The sequence below is a fragment of the Pseudomyrmex gracilis genome, unplaced genomic scaffold, assembly GCF_002006095.1.
Source record: "Pseudomyrmex gracilis isolate BER0280 unplaced genomic scaffold, ASM200609v1 scaffold_744, whole genome shotgun sequence".
In the NCBI taxonomy this organism is placed as follows: domain Eukaryota; kingdom Metazoa; phylum Arthropoda; class Insecta; order Hymenoptera; family Formicidae; genus Pseudomyrmex; species Pseudomyrmex gracilis.
In genome coordinates this window covers 46093-55534 of record NW_018021328.1, presented here as the reverse complement: position 1 = coordinate 55534, position 9442 = coordinate 46093, and the positions used below count along the sequence as shown (strand labels likewise).

The window sequence follows — 9442 nt, the reverse complement described above, 5'->3', positions numbered from 1 at the left end:
GTGTTTTGGGTTAAAAAGGTGCAACAAACTTCACCAGCGATCTATCTGCTCGAGGATTATCGCGGTGAACCATTAGCCGGCGGATTTTATGAGCACGAGTTGCACGCGGTTAAACATCCGGATGTGTATCTCGTAGAAAAGGTTCTGCGTCGTCGAGGCAACGAGGTGTTGGTCAAGTGGTTGGGACTCAACAATTTACACAATTCCAGGATAAATAAAAACAATGTGGTATAATATTATTATTCCGTTATGTGTATTTTCTTTTATTCTTATATATATTTTATACAATAGTACATATGTTTTTTAATACAATAAAAACAACAATGACATATACTTTATTTAATGTATTATTATTATATCAACAACATAATCTAGACTAAGTTAGGGATCTTGTAGTGGCACGGTAAGGTGTCGGTCGATCCATGGATGATGTACCGCTTGTCGTCGTGCGGGCTCAGAGCGAGCTTCCGTTCCGACATGGTGAACACTTCGTGCAACCGAGATCGTATGCACGACTGNTGTCGCGTCAGTTCGGTTGCGTTCCGCAGACATTGCACGTAGTCGTCGAAGGTGATCGTTCTCGCGACGACGCTTCTCTTCACACCTTTCACCTTCTTCGTGCACTTGCTGTCGCCCACTCGAGTCATCTTTGCGCGCAAACCCACAAACTCCGTCATAACAGCACCGTTGTTCTCATTCTTTATAAGTTCCGGTACCTTCTTGTTTGCGCAAGGCATGTTGTATGGATTGTCCGCTCGATAGTCGCTCGATCGAAGCGAGCGATATCGCGCTTCATATCCTCGTACACGTCCTCGCACTTTATGTGGTATATCAAACTATCGGTATCGGTGTAGAGGATCTTGCAGTCGTAACCGTACAACGGCGCCATGTAGTCGTAATAAAATTCATACAGACAGGTCTTCAATATGTCGAGTATGCACATACCAACATACAACGGTTTGTTGAATAAAACTTCCAGACGACGCAGTTCTATTGCCACTAAATCTTCAGGGAACACGCTGCGGCTGTGGATGTTTGGTTTTGCAATTAGCGCCTCCGCACCGCATCGTTCTTCCCATTTTGTAACAAATCGTACGTCGGTGTACTTGCGCACGTTCTCCATTGTCTTGCCGAACACCGCGTTGTTCATAAGTTTATAAAGATTTGTTGCAAACTCGTTGGTGGCGTTCGCGCAGAATTGGGTATTCAGTTCGATGTATCCGCGCAGCCAAGGCGATTGCGAGAACCGCAGTATTCGATGTATTCGCGTCAGGCGAATCCCGTATCGCAGACACTGCTGCAGGTTCAGGTAGTCATTTACGAATCGCTTCTTGTTGAACACTGTGGCGAGCAGTTTGACGTGATTCTTTCCATGTTTACCAGGCGGCACCTTACGCGTTAAACAAAAGGGTAGATCTCTGTCCGCGTCGTGCAGCTCTTTCGGATACGTCAGATCGACCTCGAAGATGTAGCCAACGTCGCTGTCCGCGGCGACCGTTGTCCCATCGACCTCGTACGCGTTCTCCACCCACGCAAAGTTACCATATGGAAGCGGTTGATACATCGCCCATCCGTAGAGATTGTTTACGTTGTAGTACGTCAGATACGACGACAGTTCGGATGGATCGTACGATTGCGCGTACCTGTTGTTGGCGCGGGCGTATCTGTTTGAACATTGACTCAAACTGCCGCGTATGCCGCGTTCCACGAACATCAACATGTCGTTGTCTGTCAGCAGCTCACACGTCACACGAGTGTACTTCAACATGGCGTCCCATGTATATCCTGGCAGCGTGTAGTAGTGCGCGGGATTCAGTCCGTAACTCGCGAGGCTCTCGCGACGACAGTTTTCGAATACATCAACCAGCAAAAGAACGTCTGTCTTCAGATACAGGTTGCTGTAAGATCCCAAATTGTCGATGTTAAATCGTCGCCAGACATTTGTCGCGTACTCACTCTCCGTCACAGTCTCGCCGGTCAGCGAACTGTAAAACGCCTCGCGCGGCGGCAAACCTGTTTTTAACAATTTGTCAACGCTGTCCACGTATTCGTATGGAAACACACCTTTTCGCGTGAGCAGTTCGAAGTTCTCGGTGGAGAGATCGTTGAATTCCGTTCGAGTCATTCGCAGTTCGCTCTTGTCGAGATAGAACGCGAGCTTTTCTAAGCTTGTGCTCAGAAATTTCTACGAATCGATGAATCGCAGTTGCACGCACTTCTGATTGTCTTCATTTCAAGTACTGCTCACATGTTTTGTGAACGATATGTAGGTCTCTTTTGTCACGGGCAGCACGTTGATCTCGCCCTCATAAGCGGTGGCCACATCCTTGATAATAAAATGCGCGTCGTATCNCGACAAGTTGTGGAACACAACGGGAACAATGTAGACCTGTTTGTAATTCAGATTGCACGCGGAGTGCGCGGGTCCTCTGAAACGTCCCGTCAGATGACAGTGATTGCGCACTCTTGTGTCATCTCGCTCGAACGGTCGTTCCCAGATGTTGCAACACTCGGCGTTCGTAATCCGCTCGAACTCCGCTGGTGTGAGATTTGCCATGGGTACATTTGTTGCGAACAAGTTCTTCGCACGTTTCGCGAGATCGTGCAGTTTGTTTACGAACCACTGCACACAGTTCTCGCCTCTATGAGATCTGTATCCGATGTCAATGTGCTCGCAGCTCGCGTAATAACCGATGCTGAACACGCTGTGTCTTTGTATTTGTGCGCGCTCGATGCGTTCTCCTCTTTGTCCTGTTTCTCCAGTACGTACTCCAAGTCGGCGTACACCACCATTAGAACCCGTCCCTTGTTGTTGTAATTCTCAAATTTCAAACAGTTTTTTCCCTCAGCAAGTAGAACGACTGCGCTGTTGTTTTATCGTTCACAATCCACGGTGTGTACCTTCAGCTTATCACTCGTGTAGAAGTAGTGTAGACATCTATGTACGTGTTGCAATAAAAGAACAATATACGCACCATTGATTAATGAGTTCATCATCTCACAATTTCGTAACTTACTTTTTATTCAACATTGTTGGTACTGTTATACCACTCATTTGTACTTACCGATCGCATATATACTTCGCTGTCTTCATTTTGCTCAATTGCGAGCTGACTAAACGCGATAAATTTTTTATCCACGCAAAGTGTCCCACGTGTTCATTGTGTTGATCGGGAACATACAGTAGATTTCCATGCTTCTCCTTCTTGTTCGACGTGAGATGCAACGGCACGTATCCGCGTCCCTGTTCCCCCGCCGTAAACACGTTTACGAACACATTGTTGTTGTTGCGTTCGAAACGCGCGATTTGGCGCAATGTCATTGGAAACTCTATTCCATCAAAGTTCAACACGCTCGCGTACGCGGGATATTGTGACGGTCGATGTGTGTCTTTAGCACTAGAATACATCACGGTGACCACTGCCCACGCGAAACACGCATTGTCCAGCTACTGTACTTTCACTACCGCGTGTTTGAGCTGAACCTCACGCGATATTTTAATCTGACATCCCGCGTGCATCGGATTGTGACTGTTCACATTTACTGTGAGGTTCAGTATCTGCGTCAACGCCCAACCGCTGTCGCGTTTCTGGAACTCCTCCAGAGTGGTCATTGTCGCATCCATCACATCTCGATCGTACCACTCGCGCAGATCCAACGAGTGATACAACGCGCGATTGCGCGTATTGAACGATTTCACACTCTTTTTTTCACCCGCGACAAACTTCCCGTTGAACACTGTGTTCACTGTCACACTAGCGTGCCGCTCAATCGCTCGATGAACGCGCGCGAGCACCGTGTCTCTAGCGGCTTCGAGAAATCGACGGGGCTCGATGGACGACTTGTTCACCACGATACCGGTCACCAAACGATTTTTAAACGCCGTCTCGACTTCGATCCATGCGAGTCCCGCACTCTCGAAACCCGCGCCCACGTGCGCGAATCGTTCGCGGAGGGTTGCGCGCAGACTTTCGAGTCGCGCGATACGAGCGACGTGCCAAGTTATCACACCTGTGGACGGTCGCCGGCGTTTTCTACAGCACTCTTCTCTCAGTGTCTCTAGACGTTCGTCGCACCGTTCCTCCCACGAAATGTAATTGTCCAACGTGTCGAGGAGCGCGGCCTCTTCTTCGAGCGGTTCGCGATCGTTCATGTTTTGTAGTTTGCTTTTACTCATATATAGTTGTTTTACTCACGATAGTATTATTGGATCGTATATATTTGTTGGATTCAATTTACGCTTTTTTATCTTTTCATCCAGTAGTTGCTCATAGTCATCATCATCGAGGGATGTATCCTTGTGCCACTCAGTGTTCCAGTAACAATCATCCTCTGTATACAAAACAAACAACGATTGTCTGTAGCAGTTGGAACACCATCGCTCTGAATTCCATATAACGTCTGTCATGAAATCAGCGTCTTCGATCATTTGATGTCCGGTGACTTTTACCCACCTATTCTGCAACCACTTGTACCGATGTTGTCGTTTACACCACACCCACACTCGCAACGCGCATCGGATGCACAAGCGAGACAGATGTTTCAGGTCCGCGCTACTCGTTCTAAACTCGATGTACGCGATTTCGATGTGATTGACAGTCTCGACGTACCTTAGAAGCCGCTCGCATTCTCTAATTGTGAGCGCGGATAGTTGCACGATTTTCAAATCCTCTTCATTGAAATTGTTTTCCACTTCCCATATTTGTTCCTCAGGTAGATCGTGCACCGATAACCAATGTATATCGCGATCGTAGCGATAGAGCCGTACATTGAACCAGATTTCTCGTATTGCGTCTTTGCATATTTTAGGAATTTCAAGATTGTGTATTTCAATGTACTCGTCTACGTGTTCTGCTACAGTTTTTGCAGCTAGGAACTGAAGCGATTTCGGTTGTCTGATCCGATTCATTGTTGATTTTCCATCTTGGCTTTCGCACTACACGCGCGACAATATTTTTTCAGCGGAGCAGGTCCGTCAATGTGATCGTAGTCTCCCGGTTGATTGTAATGCTCGAGACATCTACAATACAGCTGCGGATCTTCCTTCAAATGCTCAGGCAGTCGATCCCACAAAAGCTCCACGTGATTATCGAACACTACTAAAAGAATCCTCTTTGGAATGTTTTCCAATTCTTCGACCGATAGGTTTAAAATGCACGTTGTGTTCGATCTGTTATACATATTCAACAACAACAACGACTTGTTATCTATACGACTTGCGATCAACATGATTTGTGACTCGCTGCCAACTTTGAAGTGTCTTTTTATTTTGCTCTTTATCTTTTCTCGAAATCTTTAGGTTTGAAAGTGCGTTTCAAAAACACCACATCCGGTATGTAAGTGCGTCATCAAACCGGAAGCGGCTGATCGCTTAGGGCGATAAGAACAGGCTTACTTCCGGGAAATTGCGGTTTTCCTCGAAAATATTTTATTTGTTTGCCGCGCAATTACAAACTGCGCGCTATTTATTTTTAAACGCAAACCCGCTTTCGGGAAATTTGCGGTTTTTCTCGGAATTATGTATTTCCGAAAAATTGCGGTTTTTCTCGGAATTATTTATTTGTTTGCTGCGCAATTGCAAACTGCACGCTACTTATTTTTAAACGCGACCGCTTCCGGAAAATTTGCGGTTTTTCTTGGAATTATTTTGTTTTATTGCGCAATTTATAGTTTAGCGATGACGTCATTGTCCCGAACAACCTTGAACACACACGAACAAGTTCGAACACGTTGCAACCAATGACGTCACCGATATCTGAAATAAAATAGAACACACGTCGAATATTGCACGCTCCATTTTTGCGGCTCGCCGATAATTGGCTAATTCCGGTGGAGCCGATAACAACGCTCCTCCAACATCACCCACACTCCAACGTTATCTCATCCGCAACACCCAACTCCTCAGATTCTGCTCTCATTATTACGAATATGCTTCCATTGACTCCTCCTTCCCCTTCCCTTTGGGGTTTTTCTCAGAAAAACCTCCAGTAATTCTTCCTTTCCCCTTCTCCTTTCCGCACGCAGTTACTCCTCCCCTCCCCCTCACCCCCTCGCGGATCCCCTGCATCAGAACCCCTATATCTTAACTACTCTTATAGACTGTAAATTAATAGCGTGCGCTTTAAAAGTTATTATGTGCGACGCATGTAACTAATATGTACAAAAGTTTTAATAAAATTTGAATATAAAAGTGAATAGTACGTCTTTGTTACTTCTCGCTAAAAACTGCACCTCCTCAACTTTGCGCGCTCTCGCTAAAAACTGCTTATAAGGTTACATTACATAGTTGTTCTAAGCATGTTTTTTTATATTTGTTATATAAAAAACATGTACATATATACCAATACGTAGATATACCCTCCTAGTTGTCCTAAGCATGTTTTTTCATACTTCTGTTATATAAAAAAATGTACATATATACCAAAACGTAGATATATACATCTTGGAGACGCGGTATTGTCGCACAGCATTAAAAAGTATATACCATGCATATAGTAAAAAATACACACATACCTTGAAGTTGCCGCTATATTGCAGCCGCCATACCGGTGCCTGCCGCGTGACGTCATATCCTGTGACGCCATTTTGTCGAACCGCCATATTGCGTGTGAAGTCGCCATACCGGAGTCCGCCGCGTGAAGTCGCCATAATGGATGACGTCATTTCCCGCGTGACGTCATATCTTGTGACGTCAGTGCCACGCCCCCGCGTGACGTCACCGTGACGTCATTTCCCGCGTGACGTCATACCTCCTCTCCTCCCGCGTGACGTCGTCGTGACGTCACCCCTCCCCTGAGACATCATCCCCCGCGCCGCCCCTTTGAGCTTCTGGGTTAGAACTCTTCTTATATCACTACTCCACGCTTTGTCTCTTTAATTGGCACTTTTACAATGTCCAGACTTGCTTGCGTGGTGTCTATTTCTGCAATTTAAAGCTCCGCTACTTTTATAGCCTTTTCCTCCATGCTGCCTCCATCCTCACTTTCAGATGAGTCGCTGCTGTCACTTTGATTCTGCTTTTTACTTGTCTTCTTATGCGATGTATCCTTCACTTTCTTTTCTAGATACTTCTTTTTACCATTCAGGGCCCAGCAATTTTCCCTGGAATGTCCTGTTTTCTTGCAATAATTGCAATATTTTTCAACGGCATTTACTCTGCCGCCTGCCATTGGCAATGACACATTGCTGACTCGGCAATCTTGACCGAAATGTCCATGCTTTCCGCATTTAAAACATGTGTCTTTATTATAATTTCTTTTATTTTGCGGATCTGCTTTTTTATTTGACCGCTATGAGGTTTTGTTACTTTTTCTTCCGAGCTGGTCGCATTTATGGCCTTCTGTAGAGTTCCATAATTTTGTGTGCAAATTAGTACTCTAATTTCGGTTTTTAATCTTATCTGAAATTGTTGCAACGCCTGATTTTTGATTGTGCTTATAATGATACGTTTTTCTTCAACGATGTGTCTCCTACCTTCCACCATGGCCCCATACAACTCCATGGCGATCTGATTTACACGTTGGCCGTACGTTTGTGCACTTTCGCTACTCTTTTGCCTTAACGTGTTAAAATTTATCTGCAACTGAGTAACACTTTTATTTGCAGCGTAAGTGTTCTCAACTTCCTCTTTTAATTGTCGGATATTGCAGATAATCTTTGTCTCGAAGTCTATTAAAGCCTGACCTCGCAACTTAGTACACAACACTGCTTGTAACAAAGCAAGTTTATCCAACGTGGTAACAACTTCCGCTGCATACTCACACGCGTTCGAAAACTCGCGTATCTGCTCAGCTACTTTTTCGTCAAACGGTAGTATTAAATTCACCGCGTCTTTCAATTGTAGCTACCTCCTGTTTACTACATGGTTTTGGATGTCATCATCCGTTCGTCCGTCCGTAGTGATATTGAGATGCTCGCTCGGGCGTACGTGTGTGTTTCTTCGTGTGGGTGGAGCACCTGTTTCGCGCATTCTTTCTTCGCGTAGCTCCCCCACTTGCCTACCTACCGCGTTTCCCGTGCTTCCATCGCCCCTACTGTCCGCAAGACCTGACGTAAAACTTCCTCGATGGCGTCATGACTCGGCCTACCTGACCTCGGACCTCCCGCGGCCCCCGCATCACAAACTCCGGCTAGCTTGTGTTGCATTTGCGTTATTTCTCTGTCTACTGCGTCCTGAGCTGGCCTAACAGTTTCTCTGTCTAAACCCCGTTTTGCGTTATCTAAATTTGACGCAAGGTTATTTCCGCCCGTCCGGAACATTTTGTTTTAATACGAAATTACAGAAGGTTCTGTTACGTCCAGGACTCCACAAGCTCTTTCATTTTGCAACGGAATATAATTATTAAGTTTAACGATACTTCTAAGAAATAATCCTTGTAACAAATTCCTTGACAAAAATTGAGAGCCAGACGAGATAAGATAGACAAGTCCGAACCGGGTGCCATATTATAAACAAACCTAGCCGGACGTCATATTATAAACAAAATCTAACCGGTATCGATGAGCAAAAGTTATCGCCCCTCAGAAGGAAATGCAATGAACAAAGATTCTCTGTACGCAAGCTACGCGCTCGGAAATTTTGGGCATGACACAGCGGCTCTCGCGACTCTGGAAAAGAAATCGAAACTCAGGGGGCTAGAATTGCGACTCGCAGACATAAACAAAATAGGGTACGTACCAGTGTTCACATTTAGTTTTAGCTTCCTTACAGCATGTTGAAGCGGTGGAAGGGATGCGCACAACAGCAGCAAATTCTAGCTGCATAAACTCGCTGCTGTTGTGCGCATCCCTTCCACCGCTTTAGCATGCTGTAAGGAAGCTAAAACTGTGAACACTGGTACGTACCGTTAAGCAAGATCTAAACAAACGATGATCCTATTGATCCGGAGAATCGAACAAAAGAGGAGAAGGTCTTTGCCCCGGCGGTCAACAAACAAGAGATCGAAATTTCGAGAAAAAACGATGGAGAAGGGAAGATCAATCTGCAGGTATAAAAGCCCTGGATCCTCGATCAAACATTCATTAATCAGTACGCAGTTTTCTAACACAGTTCGATCTTCAGAACATAGCTTTTCGCTATAAAGTCAGTGATTAACAATCAATAGGTCAGTCAGTTTGAATCAAAGAAATTTTGCAAACTTCTCATTTGTTGAACCTGCTGAAGATGCCGCCGACTCCCCTTGCAATCCGCGAGCAGCGTGAATCCAGGCGAAACGACTACGACCAATCACCGAGCAACCTTGCCAATTTCCAGCATCACTATCACCAAAATATATCACCGAGTACATTGTAAGTCTCACTAATACAGACTCATACACCTTTTGCATTTTGATATGAGCAGCAGTCAAGATCATCAATTCTTACAACCATTTTTACTTCTAACTACACAACGTAATGTAATGATTCCAAGTATCGTAATAACAATCGTGAACATTTATCCAAT

At 45.2% G+C, this 9442-nt stretch overlaps 1 protein-coding gene across 1 annotated transcript; it reads right to left on the bottom strand.

The window, feature by feature from the left end:
- Positions 1-371: 371 nt before the first annotated feature.
- Positions 372-3409, bottom strand: LOC109861412. The gene is made up of 5 exons (XM_020441049.1): positions 3066-3409; positions 2886-2938; positions 2249-2805; positions 809-2185; positions 372-716 (listed from the first exon to the last, which is right to left on the bottom strand). The coding sequence occupies exons 1-5, from the start codon at positions 3407-3409 to the stop codon at positions 372-374; spliced, it is 2676 nt and encodes an 891-aa protein (XP_020296638.1).
- Between the last annotated feature and the right edge of the window lie 6033 nt (positions 3410-9442).